Source organism: Dendrobium catenatum, unplaced genomic scaffold, assembly GCF_001605985.2.
Source record: "Dendrobium catenatum unplaced genomic scaffold, ASM160598v2 fragScaff_scaffold_1284, whole genome shotgun sequence".
Lineage (NCBI taxonomy): Eukaryota > Viridiplantae > Streptophyta > Magnoliopsida > Asparagales > Orchidaceae > Dendrobium > Dendrobium catenatum.
Window position 1 is genome coordinate 2,071,233 of NW_021319746.1, and position 22,902 is coordinate 2,094,134.

The 22,902-nt window shown below is 36.7% G+C and overlaps 3 protein-coding genes across 3 annotated transcripts; 1 reads left to right on the forward strand and 2 right to left on the reverse strand.

Moving 5' to 3' along the window:
* Positions 1-1,794: 1,794 nt before the first annotated feature.
* LOC110094677 (receptor protein kinase TMK1-like) lies at positions 1,795-2,491 on the reverse strand. Its single transcript, XM_020819964.1, has 2 exons — positions 2,398-2,491; positions 1,795-2,297 (listed from the first exon to the last, which is right to left on the reverse strand). Exons 1-2 carry the CDS (start codon positions 2,489-2,491, stop codon positions 1,795-1,797), a joined length of 597 nt encoding a protein of 198 aa, XP_020675623.1.
* Positions 2,492-4,821: 2,330 nt separating this feature from the next.
* On the forward strand, positions 4,822-8,167 carry LOC110094672 (adagio-like protein 3). The gene is made up of 2 exons (XM_020819959.2): positions 4,822-5,178; positions 6,394-8,167. Exons 1-2 carry the CDS (start codon positions 4,895-4,897, stop codon positions 7,973-7,975), a joined length of 1,866 nt encoding a protein of 621 aa, XP_020675618.1. The 5' UTR covers positions 4,822-4,894; the 3' UTR covers positions 7,976-8,167.
* Positions 8,168-14,808: 6,641 nt separating this feature from the next.
* Positions 14,809-20,431, reverse strand: LOC110094678 (WAT1-related protein At4g08290-like). The gene is made up of 8 exons (XM_020819965.2): positions 20,211-20,431; positions 19,680-19,742; positions 19,466-19,582; positions 19,103-19,361; positions 18,853-19,014; positions 17,994-18,145; positions 17,591-17,771; positions 14,809-15,153 (listed from the first exon to the last, which is right to left on the reverse strand). Exons 1-8 carry the CDS (start codon positions 20,429-20,431, stop codon positions 14,809-14,811), a joined length of 1,500 nt encoding a protein of 499 aa, XP_020675624.2.
* Between the last annotated feature and the right edge of the window lie 2,471 nt (positions 20,432-22,902).

Here is a 22,902-nt window from a genome sequence, read left to right on the forward strand (position 1 = left end):
TTACATTTTAATCATATTTTTTTTAAATGAAGTTCACATAGTCTCCAAATTAAATCCAAAATTCTCTTATCTAAATATTAAAGCTTTAAAATCCCTAATTTATATCAAAATCTATAATTTAATAAAAATAAGTACAATATTAAATTAAGTTAATTATTGACCTATTTTAAATATTTTAAAATAAATATAATGACTTTACAATTTTTTTTCCATCCGAACCCATCTTCTCTCTTCGCACAAGATATATTTTTTTTCCCGGCCATAACATAAATAAATAATTTTTTTATGAGCGAGAAATTAATGAAATATATATATATATATATGCCTCAATAAAATTTTAATATAAATTTGACATCACATTTTAGATCAATATGTTCTTAATTCTTCTTTTGTATTTGAATATGCATTTTTTTCAAAATCAAAAACAAAATATTCATAAAAAAATAATTCATTAAATCAAAATAAGCTATTAATATCTGATAAATTATTATATTACACTTATTTGGAAGCCAAAAAGAAATTTAAATTTTATTTTAACCAAATTTTAATGAGAGTATCCTGTTTTTTTTATCAATTAATCGCTTTGAGCAATTGATTTTTATGAAATATCTCATTTGGATTTTGTGAAATATTTATTTTTTGAAATAGTAAAAGTAGGGAATATGACCTTGTTGTAAGTTGATTGGCGCCAGCTCATGAATGCACAACCATTCTCCCCTAGAGGAATGAAAGCATGAGGAATCATCTAAACTACTTTGAACCCAGGAGATCACTTGCCTCGACAGGGATTGCTTGCCCATAATAGCTATTCACATTCAAAGCAACCCACCCACTATTGACATGCTCGATTTAGTTATAAGAGGCACAAATCTAAAAAGCTTTTAGCTAGAGGTGTAAGTAAGCCGAGCTGGCTCGTGAGCTACCTCGAACTCAATTTAATAATGAGCTTGCGAGCCAAATTTATCGAGCTACAAGCTCGAACTCCTGCTTAAGCTCAAACTTGTCTGTTAAATGAGGTCGACTTCGAGCTTGGAAAGATTCGACTCGGGAGTTGGCAAGCTGACTTGACTAACTATCTGGATATTTAAAAATAAAATAATTACTAGTTTTATTAATTTAAATGCAAGAAAAAAAAGATGACTAAAGCTATAGTAATTTCCCCAAAAAGAAAAAGCTAAAGCCACAATAATAAGTACTAAATATGCATTAGTTTATATATATATATATTAATGTAGTGGATCCGTGGAATAAATATATCTGTTAGAAGGAACACCAAATAGAAAACCAACAAAAACTTAAAAGCTTCAAAATATCACCATATTCATCATCCATTCTAAAATAAAAAGTAACAAAAAAAATTCATCATCTTTTCTACTACAATACTAGCATATATAAACTAGGAATAGAACATTCTAGACTTTTCACATAACAAACATGTAACAACTAGATAAGATATTCATAACGAAAACTTTAGCTTAGATGTTCCACATCATACTCCATTGACATCAGAAGAGCACGACTCGGTAGAGGGGCGTCATTGATAGGGAGGTAGGTTTAGATAACATAAGCAAACCTCATAGGCCGAAGATTTTACGTCTTTGAGAATTAGCATATCCTTCTTCTTGAGAGTTTAATTTTAGAAAATCACTCAACATGAAAATCGTTCCAAAACCATCATTTAGTATTTTGTTGCAATTTCCAGACTAAGCAATCATATCATTCCCCACAACCAAAATAAGATCATTATTGTGAATAAAATCAACTTGGTGGTTAAAAAAATAAAAGCATACAGCTCTACCATGTTAGGATCTGACCGTTTCTAGATCTAGTGGATAGGACATTGATGGCATGGCCCATATTCGGGAGCTGGTGTGGCTCGGGGACGCAGTAGTAGTTGGCAAGCTCGATGAATGTGGTTATTCTTACAAGGGTTTCTTGGTCATCAACGAAGTTGAAGATGGTGTCGACGACAGATTTGGTGGTCACGCAACTAGTCACAACATAATCAGAAGCAACATACCCAAAAGTCCCTGCAAGTTTAGTCTCCACAGTGTATCCTTTACCATCATTTAATCTAATAAGCCCAAAATCAGACACCTTGGCCTTCATTTCATCTCCAAGAAGAATATTGGAGGGCTTTAAATCTTTATGAATAAAATTTTGATGAGTCAAACTATGCTGTCTATGCATATGCTCAACCCCCCTGGCTACATTCAAGGAAATGCTCAATATTTTCTTCTGCTCCAAGAAGTAGCCAAGGCGTGAACCGAAGTTTCGACGTCTAATTTTTACGAGAACTATAATATTTGATTGGAATTCATTCAAACCCACCCTTTGATACCATCACACAAGACTCCATTCTTTTAATAGCAATCATAGTGCCACCGTGTAGCTCACCCTCAGAAATTGCAGCAAATCCTCCTCTACCAAGAACATTTTCTTTGATGAAGTTGTTGGTTATATTCCTCCAGACTTGGATCAAAATCACCATGTTTCCATTTTCAATTACTTGCACATCACTAGGAGTGTTACTTGCTTAGATTTAGTTCTAACTTTTGGCTGCATTTATATTTGTGCTCAGTCCTGCTGCCACCATAATCTTTATGTTGTCTGAATCTGAACCAGAGTGTTAAGAGTCGGATCGTAGGAGGTCAGGATCAATGCCAGATGCGAGATCACGGGTCTAGCGCAAGAGGAAGAGGAGGCGGAATCAGAAATGTGTGTTTCAACAATAATAGTGGCATCTACTTTGTCAAGTTCTAGATCGCAATCATCATGCCTGTCTCTCTTAGCCGAAACAACCAAATTCTGTATGATTCTACTTTGTGGATCAAAGCGTTACTTATCAGGATCTAGATCATGGGTTATGTGTTGGAACAGAGGGATTTACAAATGATGGTAGTAGTTTGATTGCAGATTGAGTGATCAAGTAGGGGATCGCCAGAGTGGACTGGGAGCAGGAGCGGAAGAAGAGTTTGGGACGGGATGTGCTTGGTTGTGGTAACAGTTTGATGGGGATATATGGGCATGGCCTCGTGACGGTGGCGGGCTGGGGATCACAACATCAGAGTGGAAGTTAGACAAGAGCAGAGTGGGGGTGGAATTGTACTGGAGTGGGGCCAATCGCGTGAAGAGGAGTGAAGGCACTAGTATGGATGCAGATGTTCTTTGCATCTCTTTATGGACTGATTGAAATTAGACAATAAATCATCTATTAAATCAATTAGGGCATCCACTTGAGCTTCCCAAAGTGCTTCGTGGCGTAGATCGTTGGCGACCGCCCATCTTCTTCAACGTCGATTGTCATCGACTACCCATCTTATTTGGCGTCAGTTTTCGTCTACCGCCCATTTTCTTCAACTTTAATTATTGTCGAAAGCCCATCTTTTTTGACAGTCCATATTTCTTCAAGTTTCAAGCTCTGGTGTCAACTAATATAGTGGATCAGTGGAAAAATTGAATCTTCAAGAAGGAACACCAAATAGAAAACCAACACAAGCTTAAGAGCTTCAAAATATCACCATATTCATCATCATTTCCTAATACAATACTAGCATATATAAACTTGCCATATAACATTCTAGACTTTTCATGTAACAAACATGTAACAACTAGATAAGTTATTCATAATGAGAACTTTAGCTAAGATGTTCCACATCAAATATAGAAAACATTGGGATATATTATAAGGAAAAAAAGCTCTTGTCATTAATTAATGAAATTAATTAGTTGAAGTCTTTTCTCCATGAGAAAATAATAATAATAATAATAATAATAATAATAATAGGGAAAAATGGAAAAGGGAATGCCTTCTTCTTCTATGGCTATGATCATGTTAGTCGTCGACTGGATCTTTTTGCGGTGAGCTTGTGAGCCCTCGTGAGCTTGCTTTTATTGTACGCTCCATGGGAAATATGCAAGTATTATAGTAGAATTGATCATTAATGAATATTATATGCTTTTGAGTTTTTAAGCTTAGTTTTTTCCCTGAATTGGGAATTCTTTATAGTATATCTAGTTCTTCCACTGATCCCTTACCTTACTACTCTTAGAAACGATTTTCCAAAGTGAATTAGTTCTCTGCTAGCAGTTATTTTCATCAGAGGGGATACTTTAGCGGTTAAAACATAATGCCTCTATGAACTCGCCCCTACATCTAGAGGACTAGGGTTTACTAACTATACCATGTGTTTATGCTAGTTATACCATAAATTATACATTTTTATTTTTTATTTCTAAATGTAACTTTTATATAGCCCTCTTTATCTTATAACTAAGATGTAATAGGACATTTTTCATGATCTTTTGCATCATATTAGTTATTGGGAATTGTATTTATAATCTTAAAGCTCTTTTCTAACTCCCCATAACAAAATTATTTAATTTTAATGTCAATAACTTATTCAACTTCTCGCTAAAAAAATTGGTTATTTTATTTATCTTCATAACTTATGCAACCTATCAAACAAAATAATGTATCGCTATGACAAAAAAAAAAAAAAAAATCTAACTTCATATATAATTTTATTATCAGATGAAAGAATTATTACTCCTAAAATTTACAAATTTTCAATCAAAGGACGTCCAATTTAGCGCTTTAGAAAATTAATATATGTAAAAAAACGCAAGAAAAGCTTCAGAATTACTTTAAAAATATCCTGCAACGAACTGAGATATTTATCTCCAGCTAAAGAGTTAAGGGCCACATCGTGCCCTCGATGGCCCACAATTTCATTGAGGGAGCAGAAGGCACGTCATGTCGCGGTCCCCAGTCGAGATATTTGTAATAAGAATACGGTTCTTCCCCTTAATTTGGCGCTTACCCCTCCATTCACCCTCCATTTCTATAAAGTTTGTGACTTTCGGTCACACAGAGAGAGAGAGAGAGAGGGAGATGGGAATCGAAGGAAGAGGAGCAGATGGCGGCCAATGTGAGATCTTTGAGAAGAAGCGCCTGAAATGGTCTGTAGAGGATGAGCTGGATTGGGAAGTGGGAGAAGAGAAAGAGGAGGAGGAGGCGGAGGTTCTTAGACCTTACTGCTATGAGCCGGAGATCTGTCCGTCGGCTTCTTTCGTCGTCGCCGACGCGCTGGAGCCAGATTTCCCAGTCATATATGTCAACGCCGTGTTCGTGAAGGCCACTGGATACCGCGCAGATGAGGTTCTCGGCCGGAACTGGTAATTGACTTCACTGAATTTTGTTGCTCTGGTTTATTGACTTTGCTTTGGTTCAAAGATCTCATCTTGGGACTAATTTCACAATCATTTTATGTTAATCTGAACTTTTTTTAGGGTTGGATTTGTTTTATCTTCTAATTTGTCTGTTTAGGCCTTTGGGATTGGGGGAATAGAATAGATTTTCTTTTGTTTTTGTTTAGTTGTAGTCTTCATGTGAGTTTTTTTTTTTTGGGTTTTTTAGAAGTATATGAAGCTTTATGAACTAGCCATTGGAAGCTATTAGTATTCCTTGCGCATCAGCACTGCTTTGTTTGAGATCTAAAAATTAAAAATTTTGACTTTTTATTTCAAGTGTTCTTTAACGGGCTCTTTTTATTTACTGAATTATACTAAATTTTCTTCCTGTCTCTTTGATGCATAATTTACTAGTTATTCTCAAATGGATATGTTTATTTTGTTTGTTCTTTTTTTTTTTTTTTTTGTAACTTGCTAGTTTGGTGTTGCTAAATTAGGATTTAGTTCAATTGCGCTGGTAATGACGTTGGAAACAGTAATCTGCCCTTCGGAAATTTAGCTACATCTGCATTGCAGCAGTGGGAGCTTCTTTCTACAATCTATGCTGCCATTGCAATGGGAGATGTTTACAGTTTTATCTAATAGCCATTTCCCATCTCTGTTTTTGTTTTGGCTTTTGACTTACCATAGTTCAGTTTTAAATATTGAGTTTCTCAGAAATGAAGAACATCAAATATGAAAACTAATCATTTGATATTTTACCCTCTAATGTCTCTCTTGTGTGTTAAGAGCACATAATATATTTACCAACTTGTATCACAAACCAATTGTATTATGACAAGTGTACCTAGCCGGCATGAACAAAGCTATATATACCTACAGCTGCTATGTATTGAGACACGAAAGATAATAAAACTTTCCAGACATTTTCTTGATCCTCTCTCTGTATCCTCTTTCCTTTTACATTTTCGATTTCTCTCTTGTGAAGTTTGATTTGGATTCAGTGAAATTTAAAAAAATAAAATAAAATAAAGTTCCTATAGTTATGGTTGAGATGAATTTGCAATCACTGATTAAGCTTTTCAACTCTTTTTACATTTCCTTTAACTCAAATTCCTAACCTCCAAATCTAGCCTAAATAAATAGAATGAAGATTATCTGCTTTCCCTTTGGTATCAACCTAATGTAAATTTCTTTCAGCCGATTCTTGCAATCCCGCGACCCGTGGGCTCAAAGACGACACCCTTTAGTTGATCCCATGGTTGTGAGTGAAATCCACAGATGCTTAGAGCAAGGAGTGGAATTCCAGGGTGAGCTTCTTAATTTCAGAAAAGATGGAACTCCTTTGATCAACAGGATGAGGCTAATGCCTATGGCTGATGATGATGGCATTATAACACACATCATTGGCATTCAACTTTTCTTTGAATCAACCATAGACCTCAACAATGTGACATATCCAGTTTACAAGCCAACATCCCAATGCAAATTCAAACTTGACAAGATGAATCTTCCTACATCTGAACTCAGTTGTAGGAGCCAACATCCTCTTGAGCACTGTGGCATTCTTCAGCTATCTGATGAAGTATTAGCCCACAACATCTTATCTCGCTTGACACCCCGCGATATAGCTTCTGTTGGTTCAGTTTGCACTAGAATGCATAACCTAACAAAAAATGAGAACTTGAGGAAGATGGTGTGCCAGAACGCTTGGGGCAGAGAGGTCACTGGTAAATTGGAGCTGGTAAACAAGAGTGTAGGATGGGGCCGACTTGCGAGAGAGCTGACCACACTTGAGGCAGTGACATGGAAGAAATTTACAGTAGGAGGAAGGATAAAACCATCGCGATGCAATTTCAGTGCTTGTGCGGTAGGAAACAGGCTCGTCTTATTCGGTGGGGAGGGAATCAACATGCAACCAATGGATGACACATTTGTCCTAAATCTCGAAGCAGCGAATCCCGAATGGTGCAAGGTGCAGGTAGCGTCTGCCCCTCCTGGAAGATGGGGGCATACATTGTCATGCTTGAATGATTCGTGGCTTGTAGTTTTTGGCGGATGCGGACGACATGGATTACTAAACGATGTGTTTGTGCTTGATCTCGACGCCCCGCAACCGGCCTGGAAGGAAGTGGAAGGTGAGACTCCTCCCCTACCCAGATCTTGGCACAGCTCCTGTACCCTCGATGGCTCTAAGCTTGTAGTATCTGGTGGTTGCACGGATGCCGGCGTTCTTCTTAGCGACACTTTCCTACTAGACTTCAGCAAGGAGAAGCCTGTTTGGAAAGAAATCCCTTCCAAATGGATTCCACCATCCAGACTCGGCCATAGTCTCTCGGTTTATGGGAGTTCTAAGATTCTAATGTTTGGTGGAATGGCAAAGAGTGGTTCTCTGAGGTTGAGATCATGTGATGCTTATGTGATTGATTTAGGAGAAGATGAGCCTCAATGGAGGCAATTGGAGACAAATGGTTTACCAGGAGCCACTCCGCCGCCGAGACTCGATCATGTTGCGGTGAGCCTGCCTAGCGGTAGAATCATCATCTTCGGTGGCTCCATTGCCGGATTACACTCGCCTTCTCAGCTCTTTTTGATCGATCCATTGGAAGAAAAACCAACATGGAGGATGCTTAATGTGCCTGGGCAGCCACCAAAATTCGCCTGGGGACATAGCACCTGTGTTGTTGGTGGAACAAGGGCCCTTGTGCTTGGAGGTCGCACAGGGGAAGAGTGGGTATTGAATGAGTTTAATGAGCTTCGCCTGGCTTCAGCAGCTCCATGACATTGGTAAAATGATGAGTGTTTCTATCTATCTATAACTTGCCTTGTTTATGTGCATTGGCTTCTCTATTTTTTGTGTGTTCACTGAGGATGAGTTATGTTGTGTAGTTCTTTAATGCTTTCTAACATTAGTTGATAGTGAAAATGTTCTTGACATTTCCTTCTATGCTTAAATGCAAGCTTGTAAAGAGAATGAAATGACTTACAAAAAATGGTGTAGAAGTCTAAGTATGCAATTTTAGGCTAATAATAATATGCAAAGCAAAAGACAAAAACAACTTATGCATTTTTTACAAAGAATTAAGCTTCGTTTCTTACAGTTTTCTTCCTGCTTTGATTTTTAAATTGTAATAATAATTTTTATTTGATTATTTTATTTCTTCTTGAAATTTTTATATTTTTTGTAGTAGTTTTTTAAAAATTTATTTTCTATACGATTAATACAATTAATTTAATAGGAGTTTCTTTCTGAAATAAATTAAAAGAAAAAGGTCCTTTTAAAACTTATGGACACGATTACGACCATAGCAGAAGTTGTTAGAAGATATTTTGAGCAGCCAATTAAAGAATAGGAGCATATCCTATATTAATTCTAACTCTACAAGAATATTTTAATTTGTAATATTGTGTAATTTTAAATGAAAATTTTGTCTTTGTATGCAAATGGTATACCTAATTGATTAAATATATTTTTGTTGTTTATTTATTTAAAGAAATATAAATGACAAATATATTTCAAACCAATTTACCTATGCCATTTAATAATGAGTCATAAGTTATAATAAGAGCCCTTGAATAAGTGAACTATTTAAACTTCCTTCTCTCCAACACTTTCTTTTTCTTCGATGATTTTAATCTTACTTTCGATGATCATAATCCAGTCAAGGTTAATAATGTTGTACTCTTGAAAGCGCTCCTAAGCACTAATCAATCGTTGGCTTTGTTTGGGACAGCTTTCTTACTGCTACTCAAAGCAATTTTTTAGCACAAAAAATTTAATTTTTGTATTAAAAACTTGTTTTAGGAAGCAGAAAAAAAGCTGTCCCAAATGAAGTCATAGTTGAATGACACAATCTCCAGCCTGGATAAGTTATGTTACTCATCGATGCTCTCAGTCTTCTATTCATCAAGTGACCTTACATTCGAAGATAAATATTTTGTGCTTTAGTACATCTAAAACTGAATATATGAAGTATAATTTTAGTAGTGATTGACTTATTGAGGTGATTGTGCCTTTGGGGGATTAAGTCATTAATAAGAGTGCACGTTTTAGATATCTTGGATCTATTGTATAGAGTGATTGTGAAATAGATGGAATATTATTAGCAGAATTCAAGTTGGATGGTTGAAGCAGAGGAATGCATCGGGCTTGTTGTATGATAGAAAAGTCCTCCTCAAACTTAAGGGGAAATTCTATAAGATGGTGGTGAGACCTACAATACTTTATGGTGCCGAATGTTGGCCATTAAAAGAGAAGCATAATACAAAGTGTTGCATCGATGAGAATGCTGCGTAGCTTTACCCTTAGAGATAGGATATGAAATGACCATATACGTGAAAAGATTGGAGTAGCTCCAGTGGAAGATAAAATTTGAGAATCTCCTTAGATGGTTTGGTCACATAAAACGGCGGACTTCCGATGACCCAGTTAAGAAAATAGATGTATAAAATTTGACTTATGTTAAGAAAGGTAGAGGCAGGCCTAAAAAGACTTGGTTAGAAAATATTAGAAATGGTATTTCTTTATTAGATCTAAACGAGAATTTGACTTTTAACAGGACATAATGGAGAAAAAAGATTAATGTAACCAACCTAACGTAGTGAGACATAAACTTGATGTTGTTGTTGTTGTAGTATTTTGAGCAATTCCCCCCTTCCTTGCTGTATGGTAGTCTAATTACTTTCTCATCAACATTCTTTCGACTAACCAGTCAGTGCATATATTAACTTATTAAACAAGTAGAAGAGGCATATATATATGAATTATATGATTCCATTTCAAGCTGACAGGAAGCCCAATATGGCACATTCCTATTAGATATCCGATCCCTTTACAATGAACAGAGAAAAGCTGGATGTGGTTACTTGCTATTTATAAAGGACATTGGACAATTCAAATCACGTTAATTTTCCTAAGTAACTTTTTCCAGGGCGATTAGCAATTGATAAAAGCTAGTCTAAATGTTTATTAAACTACTCATATCTCTTCATTGTCTATAATAAAGCCCACCTTGGTTCGTTGGATTTAATAACAAGAGCTAGTCAATGCTTGCTTCACTGGACTAAATAGTTTGGGTGCTCGATCCTCCCTATGCCTACACATATAGAGCCAACTCTAAGCTCCATGCCTATACAACTCTAAAGCTCTACTAAGAGTGATGATGATTAAGTAATTTAAAAATGCTATCATCTAGTTATAATCTTATGGGAGGTCATTTTATTAAATAATATCGAGACTTTTGAAGTTATTATAGTTTAGGACTCCATCTCGAGTTGGTGAAAATTGGCTCATCTTTAGACAATTACTAAACTTTAAGATCATAATTATAACCTTATGTAAGGAGTTGATGTCTAGTTGGAGTCTTATGAAAATTCTCTCATTTGTTGGAGACTTTGAGAAGTATAACAATATCCACCATGGACCAATTTCATATATATATATATATACAACTTGGTTTAGCTACAATCCCCCTCGGCATACCAAGATTCAGCCAAATGTTGTCAATCTGTTCCGGCTAATCCGACCTCGGGAGCCCAAGCCTAATCTCTGTCTCCTTCAGATTCAACCCAATCTTCTCTTTCCTATATCTCCACCAAGAGCCCTGTGTCTGATTCACAGCACCCACACCCCGCTTCCACGCATGCGGCTGCCCACGCCAGCACAACGCCTCGAGCGCGTTTGACCCACGCCCTCACACATCTATCATACCCTGCACGTCTTTCACTCTATACGCGTCCGCTGCACCCCATGTGCATCCTTCGCACCCCACGCACCCGCACTACGCGCATCAGCCGCACCTCGATCTTCCTCCCCACACGCCCTGCTCGCCTATGATAGCACCTTATAAGTGGCCCAACCCATGCTCCAACTCAGCTCTATGCCCTCCATGCCAGCTTGTCATTGAATGCACCCTACAATCGCATTGCCATGCATGAAAGCGACGCCTGTGACCTCCACCCTGATATGATCACCTGCCCTATGTGACCCCAGCCTTAGCCTCCTCACCCTCACGTACAGCTTCCTATGTCCCATGACTTGTCCACCTGCCATGCACGTGCAACACCTGCACGCACTTGTCTCCGACACCAAATCATGATTACACATCTTTAGCATGCACTTCGTGCATAGCGCCATGTGTGCCTCTTCCTGCTCATTGTCTGCGTGCATCATTCTTCCAATTTGTAGCACCAAGCCTACTGGAATCCCGCTGCCTTTCTAACTATCCCGATCCTGCACGATGCCTGCTTTCTTTCTTGGACAATAACACCTTCCTCCTCCACCAAGCTCTGATACCAATTTCTTGAGATTCTTTGATAGGGTAGGGAGAGAGGAGGAATCCAGGTAGAGGAAATAAGAAATCTATTCTTTATTGGCATATTGCTTGGCGAGGAGTCTCCATTATGTCCTCTTGCAACTTTTTTATAGACTACATGGCTACACATAGTAAAAGCTTAAATAAAGTACACCTAAGACTAAAATGAAATTAGACCAAAAATATTAACACATAGTCTTATGATGATGATGGTCAAAATATCATAGTTGGGGGATTATATTTGGGTAATAATGGCCAAGAGACCAATGTCAGGCAATAAAGATCAAAGGATCGAAGTCTGGCAATATTGGTTAGAATACTATATTCAGATGATGATGGTCAGAGGATTATAATCATGCAATAGTATTCAAAGGAATATATTTAAGGGATGATAGCTAAAGGATTGTAGCTAGGAGAATGTGGTCAAAATACAAGGGTTGTGCAACCATGGAAGGGTGACCATATATAATTAGACAATTGTTGTTAGACAATTATAATCGAGTGATGGTAGTTAGAAGATCTTAGTCTTGTGACAATAATCAAGTGATCATAATCCCGTGAGAATAGTCGAAGGATTATACTCAGACAAAAGAGATCGAAAGACTGTAGTTAGGCAACATTGATTGAAGGATCGTAGTCAAACAACAAAAGTCTATAGAGTGCAGAGCAATGGCAGTCAATTTATCATAGTTGATCATGATAATCAAATGTAAATGATATGATGGTAACATGTAAAATTTAGTGGCCAAACAGTTGTATGGTCGAACAATAATGGTGTTCAAATGCGCTATTATTTTGATGATGATCGTTGACATTTGATTATCAAACAATGGTTCTAGTCAGATGATAATAGTCCAGCAATTATGGTCAAATGATGATGGTTTGACAATGATCGGGCAAAACCCTATGAAGTATTTGAGCTCTCTCCTCTAGTCTAGCCTGCAAGTCCCATTTTATGTAGAAATTAGAGGTCAAGTCCTAAATTTTAAGAATATCATTTTGATAAATTTAGTCACATCCCAAACACACTCATTTGGATGACCCATACTAATTCCCTTGCACTATAGGAGAATTAATTTGTCATAAATGGGTAAATTTTCATCGAAAATATGCATTTCTGATTGAAAATTTTTTTGATGAATTTTTAACAAAAAAATCTGCCAAAAATTTTACTCAAAATTTTTTGTTAAAAATCCTTCTGCAAATTTTTTTTTAAAAAAAATTCTGTCTCTCTACCAAGCAATGGTTGTTTGAAATTAATTTTAAGCACAATTAACTCAAAAACATGAAGTCCAAGGCTAAATTAGAATTACAAAAATAGTTAAATGTCTTGTCATATGCAAATCATTACAGTTCACCAATCAAAATAAATAAAAATCTTTTTTACTAATTGTCATTTAACAATAATCAATAATGTTTGACAACCTAAGTAGTTCAACAGGTTAACAGCTAATAGTCTAACTAACACTAAATTTATCTTCAATCAAAGAAAAGAATAGACAACCCTGAACATAATACTTAAGAAAATAATTTAAAATGCTATCCAACTCACAAATAGAGAGAATAGAAATACCCGAATTTTTTACGTGAAAAACCCTAAAGGAAAAAACCCACAAGGTCACACCTAGTTGAAATGAATTCACTAGTATTTGAATAGATTACAAATGATTGGCTAGCTCTTGAAGCTAAGGATGATCATGTTGCAATAGTCAACCGTCAGGTTGAAATCTAGTGATTAACTGGTTTCAGATGAAAGTCCAACGATGGTCGGTGGCCGCGTGTAAATTCAGCATTAATTGGTGATCGAGCGGAAGTCTGGCAATATCTAGTGCTTAGTTGAAAGTCCAGTAATAGCTGGTGGTTGGACGGAAGTCCGACGACAGTCATTGGCAAGGTAAAAGTCCTGCAAAAGCCTTGCAATGATCAATTTCCGAGTGGTGGTCGAGGAGTCTGGTGGTAAGAGAATTTTGATTTCTCTTTCTTTCCTCTCTTCCTTCTCTTTATTGCTTGGTCCTCTCTCAATAAAGAATGAGGGGTTTATTTATAATTTTTTGGGAATGGCATGACCAATAAATACGGAGAAGATTAAGGACATGTTGAGAGTGTTTTGAATGGACGACCAATATTGACTCCCTTAATTATGGACCGTTTATTGAGTATCTAAACGATATCGGCAATCTTGAGCTCATTGGATTCGTCTAATCGAGCCACTCGATTCGACAATAAGCATGTTACATTTTGAAATTGTTTGGTCATCCAATTTATGGTTTGAATCTTCCATGTTTAGTGTGTGAGAACGATGTTAGAGAATATAGAAGCAATGAGGGAGTGAGAGAGAAGAGAGTCATGTACTTATTTCTCTGAATTTTCATAGTAAATTTCTACGTGCGGCTCCAAGATTTTTTTTCGCGGTTTCATGTTTTTTCATGTTAAATCCTATTGTACTTTACTTTCCTCTTCTTCTTTTTTTCTTATTTATTTTATTGCATGGTTTACGTTCACATCCTCAGCAGTGGATCTGCTTTGCTCATACCAATATCATGGAGAATGTGGTGGGATAGAAGGGGAAAACCCATGATTCGTCCAAAGACAGTACTTTGGACATGGTTCTAATTATTATTTTATGGGAAACTATCACCCAAGCTATCCCAAAGAATAGAGCTACTAAGACATACCAAAAAGCTGACCCAACACTAAGGAAAGAAACTTGAATTAACTCAATTCTTCACCGTTTATATTTGATATGAATATGTTGTTGTGGTGGGTATTTTTCTTTTTTATTGAGTTCTTCCATTCCTGAAAAAAATTAGATCCCGCAGACATAAAAAATTTTAAATTCTATAGTGAGTGATGTGTTCCTTTAAACTCTTGGACCTCGACATCTTTAGAGCCCTTGTCTCTGATACCAATATCATGTAGGGCCTCAATTTGTGATATTTTTCTTGACCTTTATCTTAGTGATGCATCAATTTCTCTTAAAGATTAGGAGATTAAGTCCTATCGATCAATTCTATTATAGATTTATAATAATGCATCTTAGCATTGTACGAATATCCATCTCACATATAGAGAACATAAGATTTTTAACGTGGAAAACCTAAGAAAGGGGAAAAACCATGGGGTCTTGCCCAGTTGAAATGATTTCACTAGTGCTTAGGTATATTACAGTGGGTTGATTCGCACTCAAGGGCGATCATATTATAAATATCAACCGTATGGATGAAGTCAAGGGTAGATGAAAGTCTGATGTCACTTAGTGGTCTAGTAGAAGTATGATGTCACTTGGAAGTTTGGGCATATGTTAGTAGTCCAATGGTGGTTTGATAGAAGTCTGCATTATGCAATGGTAATATGGAACTCCGGGCATCAAGTGGTGGTTTAGCGAAACTTCGCGCATCAAGTGGTGGTCTAATAGAACTTCGGGCATCAAGTGGGGGTTCGGTAGAACTTCTGGCCTCAAGTGGTGTCTAAATGGAACTTTGGCGTGAGGTGGTGGTCCGGCGAAACTTTGGGCCTCAAGTGGAGGTATGGCAGAACTCCATGCATCAAGTGGTGGTCCAATAGAACTATGGGCATCAAGTGATGGTATGGCAGAATTCCAGGCCTCAAGTGGTGGTCCGATGGAACTCCAATATAAAGTGGTGGTCTGACGAAACTCCGGGCCTTAAGCGGTGGTCTAGCTAAACTCCAAGCCTCAAGTGGTTGTCTAGCGGACTTCGGGCCTCAAGTGGGGTCTAGCGGAACTTTGAAGTCAGGGGGTGATTCAGTGGAACTCCAGGAATCACATGGTGGTCATACTGAACTCTGGCGTCATTTGGTGGTCCGGTGAAACTATGGAACTTAAGTGGTGGTCCGGAATAACTACAGGCCTCAGGGGATGGTTCGATAAAACTCAAGGCCTCAAGTGGTTGTCCTGCGGAACTCCAGGCCTCAAGTGGTTGTCTGATGGAACTTTAGGCCTCAAATGGTGGCTCGGTGGGACTCCGACATCAGAGGGTGGTTTGATGAAGCTCTGGGTCTCAAGTGATGGTCCGACGAAACTCCAGGGTCAGGTGGTGGTCTAGCGAAACTCCAGGCCATATGTGGTGGTCCGGCGGAACTCTAGACCTCAAGTGGTGGTTTGGCGAAACTCCGGGCCTCATGTGATGGTCTGACAGAACTCTGGTGTCAGGCGGTAGTCCGGCAGAACTCCAGCGTTAGGAGGTGGTCCGGCGAAATTCTAGGCGGTGGTCGAGGTAGAGCAAGGAGGCAAGAGCGATCTCGGATCTCTCTGTTATTTCCTTTGGCTTTGGGTCCCTATTCAAGAGGAATGAGAGGTCTATTTATAGATTTCCTATAGTAGCTTGTCCCGTAAATAGGAGGAAGGTCAATGGTAAATGGGGAGTGGTTTGGATGGATGATTGATGTTGAATCCCTTGATTGTGAACCGTTTGTTTGACATTTAAAAGTCTTAATGATGTCAGATTTTGTGATCTTAGGCTCGTTGGATTCTTCTCATCGAGCTACTTGATTTGACTATAAGCATGTCAGGTTTGGAAACCGTCAGTAATCCAAATTGTGGTTTAAAGCTTCCACTAGCACTGCAGATCCTTAATTTGGACCCATTTGGGCTCGGATTGAATCAAATTTGGTGTCGTTGGATTCGTATTTTTGAGATGTACAGTTTGGCTATAAGTTTATTGAAATAGGAGTTCATATGGTCCCAATTTTAATTTTGGAAGTTTTCAACTTGATTTTGATTTGAGATTTGTGCCGATCAAATATATATTCATTTATTTCATTTCACGAGGCAAATGGATAAAAAACTTGCGCAATTGAAAAAAGTGCTCCGTTCCTAACCTAAGTGGTGGCCTAAGGATTATTAACTTAAAATTTTCAACTTAGCATTATTGTGCAAATGATTAAAAAATCTCGCTTTCCACAATGATTGCTTGATGAGAAAAATTATATATATAAGAAATTGATATTGATTTTTGGATGCCCAACCTTTCTAGTGTTTCTCTTTTTTTAAGGAATGACATTAAGTGCGTAGAGGTGTTTTTTAATGAAATTTTTTTTTTCTAGATAATATTCTTTCATCTTTTGGAGGAAAAATTTGTCCTACTTAAGGTCTATTGCATCTATTATTATTACTCTCCTTTTTTTAGGACCTCTAGGGAATTCGAGTACGTGTAAGAAGGGAGGAATCGCTTCTGTCGACCGTACGTCCAGCCGCAGTCCCATCACTTTAACCTTGAATTTTACTTTTTATTCTATAAATATTTAGTCATATTTTATCTAAACTTGTATATATTGCTTAAATAATAATAATAATAATAATAATGTCATTAATGTATACCCAATCATGCTTGATTTGATAGCAGCAATAACGCTTATGTAAAAGTAGCCATTTGAGTCAGATGATGAAGTTGAAAGGCAAAATGTGGTGAAATGGATATATAGAAGGAATGAAGACTTAAAATAATAGAATTATGTAGAGGATAAAGCATAAAACATAAAAAACTTTAACGCCACATAGATTTTATTCCAACTAAGCTAAGACATTTATACAACAATATACATTGGCTACCAAATACACAACTAAATATCAACCATATTCATAATGATATTGTCGCTAACAATGGAGAATAATATTTTATGATTGCCTTAGCTGCAGCAAAATTGGTCACAAAGGTTTCATTTGGGACAATTTTTTTACTGATTTCTAAAACAACTTTTTAATACAAAAATTTACAGTATCACTTAATTTATGAGGGGTTCAAGCGGTCCTATCGTATCTCTTACGCATGACTTTCTCTCTCCATCATTTTCTCTCTCTATACATATATCCATTTTTTGTGTTGGATTATTTTATGATTGCCTTAGCTGCAGCAAAATTGGTCACAAAGGTTTCATTTGGGACAGTTGTTTTACTGATTTCTAAAACAGCTTTTTAATACAAAAATTTACAGTAGCACTTAATTTATGATGGGTTCAAGCGGTCCTATCGTATCTCTTACGCATGACTTTCTCTCTCCATCATTTTCTCTCTCTATACATATATCCATTTTTTGTGTTGGATTTCCTGTTTTTAACTTTTGTACATCGATAAAGATGGGTTCAGATCTCAATGTAGATCCTCGGCCCTCAATAGAATTAGGTGCAATCACAGGCAGCTCAAGTCCCCCAATATTTTTTTCCTTCTCCATCTGAATTGAATAATCCTTGCTTTTACCCCATAAAATGAAGTACATGCCAGCTACCAAGATAGTTGCGCCAATGATTCTGTATCCAATAAAAAAGAAACATTACCAATGCTTAATAGAATTTGCATAAAGAGAATAGGACTGTGTAAAATGAAAATTTATTGCGTCCGGCGTCCGAATGCGCCATATCATCCGGGGTCTGGTGCATCCGGATGACTCGGCGTGTCCGAATTTACCTCGGAACGATTCAGAAGCCGCACGTAATAATCTCTCGGGTAAAATATTCTGGGCACGAGCTTACGTTCCAAGAGCAGTCCTTTCTGCTAGGAAGATCGAGCCCAAGACATTAGTCATGATCATTGTAAGAGGATTGAAGGCACTTGCAAAAACTGGACCTTTCTCCTTCGTCACCATCCCAAGCATAAAGTACGTGAACGCATTGCCTATTAGCCCCTGCAAGTAAATTCAGAAAGGATCTATTAAATGATATCGAGCATTCGATTTTTTAATTAACAATTTAATGACCATATTGTAAAATTAAGAGTTCTCATAATTTTTATAAGAACTTAATCACATATAAAATTCAAGTTTTCAAATTCTTATAATAACTTTTTTTAAGATTAAGTACTCTATCTTTTACAAGAACTCGCAACATGCATTATGAGTTTTATAACTCTTGCAAGAACTCGCATTTCAAATTATGTAAAAGAAATCGAAACGAAGAACATAAATTTATATAAATCTTAAATCTATAAGATCTTAAACAAGATGATTTTCACAAGCTTTTAATCAAAAGAAAACATACATTGATTAATGTTAAATTCATTGAATTCCAAACTACGGTTTCTCTCTCTTTTTCCTTTCACTTTTTTTCTTTCATGAGCTAATTTTCTATGAAACAAACTAACTCTCAAATGAGAGAGAGATGACCGGTAGTTTTTTCCTACGGATTAGCTCATAAGAGTTATTTGACCAAACGGTCCATAAACGATTGATCAAATTATCTCTTCTTGATCATAGGATTTAAACATAAATAATTAAATTTCAATAATTCAAATATATGGATAACTTAATAGTTTATATAATTAAATATATAAACTTAAATAATTATTATGATGTCTCACATAATTATTATATTTAATTATTCTAACACATCATACCGAATAGATCACGGCAAAAAGCCTCATATCCCAGCCTAAAATCCATGGCCGGAAACTCCCATGCTCCACCACAAGAGCAATCACTGTGTTTGCTACCGCACCAACAGAACAAACCATTCCTGTGAGGCTTAGTTTTGCAGGGTATGATTTCAAAGTGTTTGCCTGTATGTATATAATAAGTTAATTGTATATAAAAATCATTCTTAAAAATTTTTAAAAATATTATTAATGGAATAAATTTGTGTATTACTTGCAGGACTATAAAGGAAGACCAGCTGAGGCAACTAATAAAAATCATCAATATGCCCTTCATCCATCTGAAGCTGCTTGTGGCTTTGTCAATTGCATTTACATTAACTGCAGTGCTGTGATTCTCTTTTCCTTTAGACCAGACAAATTCCACAAAGGGACCTTTGTATAAAATCATCAAAACTGCGCCAATCACACCCAAGAGGGCTCCAATGACCTTGGCAAGGCCATTCCTTCTTCGAATATTCAACTTCTCCATCCTAATTCAATTGGACAAAAATGTTTCTTAAACAAATTCTTCTGTGAAGTTGATTTCAGGTTATATAAATATATATAACTTCAGACTTTTCAATTTAAGAATTACCTTAAAAGAAGGCAAATGGCTAAAGTAACGGCTGGATTAATGTTTTCAAGAGCAGAAGCAAAGCCTGCTGAGGTCATCTTGGCTCCCATCAAGTAGGAGTTTTGATCAAGAACAGGTCTGTTTAAAGAAAAGAAGATAATCAATTAAATTTCTATGAAGAACCATGTGTGGCTGTTTATTATATTATGAGAAGTGAGGGGTGATCGATCATAACTGAAGAATTCCCAGCGCCATAACCTTGATGAAGATGACGACTGTCATCTTAGGTCTCCCATTCCTACACCAGAGTAAAGGAGAAAAATTAAAAAACCAATCAAATTATGATCAGATATTCTCATACTACAGGAAATCCACGCCTTATTGGCGGTTTTTTTCGGTGGTTCATGATAGATTTCGGCGGTTTTGTAAGGTTTTTCGGCGGTTCAAAAACCGCCGGTAAAAACCTCATAGTAAACGGATTTCCGGCGGCCTATTTTCGGCGGTTTTAGTTACCGGCGGCATTCCGACTTACCGTCTAGAGGCCAATCAGGTGAACCGCCGGAAGTACCGAGATTGGTACCGAGCAGTACCGAGCTCGGTATTGAGTAGTACCGAGCTCGGTATCGAGCAGTACCGAGCAGTACCGAGCTCGGTACCGAACAGTACCGAGCCGCGGTACCGAGTAGGGATGATGTGGCGCATTTTCATTGGGCTACGGACGACATTCGGTGTCCGCACCTAATAATTTCACCTAATCAATACATACCTCTCAAACCAGAGTGCAAATGGCAGAATGACAGTAGCAGCGACAGCGCTACGATAGGCAAACATTACAGACTGGTTCATGCCTTCCTTAAGTGTTGCCATTAAAATTACGTACATAACAGCAATGCTAAACTGAAGCAAAACCATGGCCGCATAAGGCCTCACTTTCTTAAACACTTGTTTAACTCTGACGCCGTTGGCTTCCATCGACACCATCGCCATGGCTGCTTCTTCCCACAATTGCTTAACCTGCTCTTCTCTTCACGAATAGCTAGGCATGCTTCTGATCTTTATATATATATGCGCTAAAGAAGGAACAGCATAAGTTTTTTTAAACTTAATTATATTTTCATGCAGCAAGATCTGATTTATCAAGTACGCGTGTTCTAAGTTTTTTATTTGTTTAATCACATTAGAGAGAAATTATTAAGTGCACCGAGAACCGTCCGGCTTCTGTGAGTATACACAACAAAAAATAAAATTATATATTTATTATATATTTACTATATACCGTCGCAGAATCAGACAATTCTCTTCTCCGGACTCCACATGTAATTTCTGTCAATATTAGAAAACTCATCAGCTTTGATACTTGGCAGTGCATAAAGAATTGGGGGAAGAAATTCTAATTTAATAACCTTAAGAATGGATTTTTGTGAAGAGGCATCCGCCACATGTATTTTGAAGCTAAAAAATATACATAACCTATAGAAAAAAAAATCTTTTTAAATATATGGTTAGTCAATTTTATTTCCAAATAAAAAATTCAAGCACATTTGTAAGTAACGGGAAATCTGTTTTTATTTCATCAAAATGTTTTAATTTCAAATGAAGGAATAAACTTGGGACACGTTTTCATAAAATTTAACTAACTAGCATAGATTTGAGATGATATTTGAATTAAAAACATTTATAGTTAAATTCAAAAACATTCAAATTTTGATTTAAACAAATTTATAATTGTTACGGGCTAGAATATATGCGGCGATAGAGTTAGAAAATTTTCATCTCAGCGTTGTATGAATATTCAGCACACAAACATGAGAGAAATAGAAACACCAGGATTTTTACGTGGAAATCCTGGAAAGGGTAAAAACCACGGGGCCGTGCCCAGTTGAAAAAGTTCCACTAGTGTTTGCTTGAGATACAAGAGGCTAACTCGTCCGCAAAAGTTATGACGATCAGATTACAATGAATCACTTCTGGATTGAAATTCAATTACAACGTCGGGCAGAGTTTCAGCGTCACTTGGAGATCGAGCAGAATTTCGGCGTCCTTCGAAAGTTAGGCAGAATTCTGGCGTCGTTTGGAAGTCGGGTAGAATTCCGACGTCATCCAGAAGTCGGGTAGAATTCTGGAGGCGGTGGTCAATGAGGAGTTACTTTCCTCCTAATCTTCTTCTCTTCTCTTCTCCTTCTTCTCTTCTTCTTCTTGATTGGGACCCCTCTCAAGAGAAATGATGGGCTATTTATAGTTTTTTGAGGATGGCATGACCCGTAAATTGGAGGAGAATCAAGGGCAAAGGTGGAGTGGTTCGGATGGACGACCGATATTGAATCCCTTGATTGTGTACCATTCGTCATACATTTGAAGGTCTTAATGATGTCAGAATTTGGTGATCTTGAGCTCGTTGGATTCTTCTCGTTGAGCCACTTGATTCGACTATAATCATATTTGGAAACCGTTTGGTAACTCAAATTGTGGCTCAAACTTTCTAATAGTGCTTCAGGTGCTTGATTTGGACTCATTTGAGCTCGGATTGAGTTGAATTTGGTGTCGTTGGGTTTGTATTTCCGAGATGCTCAGTTTGACTGTAAGTTCACTAAAATCAGAGTTCAAGTGATCCAAGATTTATTTTTTGAAGTTTTCGGCTTGATTTTGCCTCGAGATTCGTGCCGGATCAAGATGATTTTTTGATGATATATCAATAATCTAACTTAATGTCTCGATAAAATGACCCTATTGGCGCCCCAAATGTTTGGATTTTAGTCCAAATGAACCAAAATTAGGCATTTGAAATACTTTTAGATGTTTTATGACGTTAATTGAAGGACCAAAGGGTCTCCAAATTATGCACGCTTAGTTGAGCAACTCAATGAGATGGGCCTAATAAGCCTAAAGATCATTCGATTCTAACATTATGATGACGGCATAAATATGAAATAATCAATGGATGATTTCTTTTTATTAGAATTAATCAACATCAGATGCCTATGCTGGTCCTATCCCTCCTTCAAGAGTAATAAAAATAAATAAATAAATAAATAAATAAAAAGAATAATGAATACTCTTTTTTATTTTCACCATTTTTTGTTACAAAAGTGGTTCGCTCCTTTGCTATCTGCATGCTTAGATAAGCCCGGCATAAATATGAAATAATCAATGGATGATTTCTTTTTATTAGAATTAATCAACATCAGATGCCTATGCTGGTCCTATCCCTCCTTCAAGAGTAATAAAAATAAATAAATAAATAAATAAATAAAAAGAATAATGAATACCCTTTTTTATTTTCACCATTTTTTGTTACAAAAGTGGTTCGCTCCTTTGCTATCTGCATGCTTAGATAAGCCCGTGTTCAGATCTAAAATAATAAAAAATTTATTAAAAGTATTTTAATAAAAAACTTTTAACATAAATAATTTAAAATAATTGTGAAATTTTAAAATATCATGTTATAAATAATTCTTAAG

Excerpts from the sequence above, each read along its gene's own strand:
- LOC110094678 (XM_020819965.2), bottom strand. The coding sequence starts at position 20,431 with ATGGCGATGGTGTCGATGGAAGCCAACGGCGTCAGAGTTAAACAAGTG. Across the intron at positions 18,146-18,852 it reads TTTTTGCCGTGATCTATTCG|GGGCTAATAGGCAATGCGTT; the intron begins GTATGATGTGTT and ends ATTTACTTGCAG. Across the intron at positions 17,772-17,993 it reads GAAAGGACTGCTCTTGGAAC|AATCATTGGCGCAACTATCT; the intron begins GTAAGCTCGTGC and ends TATTGGATACAG.
- LOC110094677 (XM_020819964.1), bottom strand. The coding sequence starts at position 2,491 with ATGGTGATTTTGATCCAAGTCTGGAGGAATATAACCAACAACTTCATC. Across the intron at positions 2,298-2,397 it reads ATTTGCTGCAATTTCTGAGG|TTCTCGTAAAAATTAGACGT; the intron begins GTGAGCTACACG and ends CAAATATTATAG.
- LOC110094672 (XM_020819959.2), top strand. The coding sequence starts at position 4,895 with ATGGGAATCGAAGGAAGAGGAGCAGATGGCGGCCAATGTGAGATCTTT. Across the intron at positions 5,179-6,393 it reads GAGGTTCTCGGCCGGAACTG|CCGATTCTTGCAATCCCGCG; the intron begins GTAATTGACTTC and ends AATTTCTTTCAG.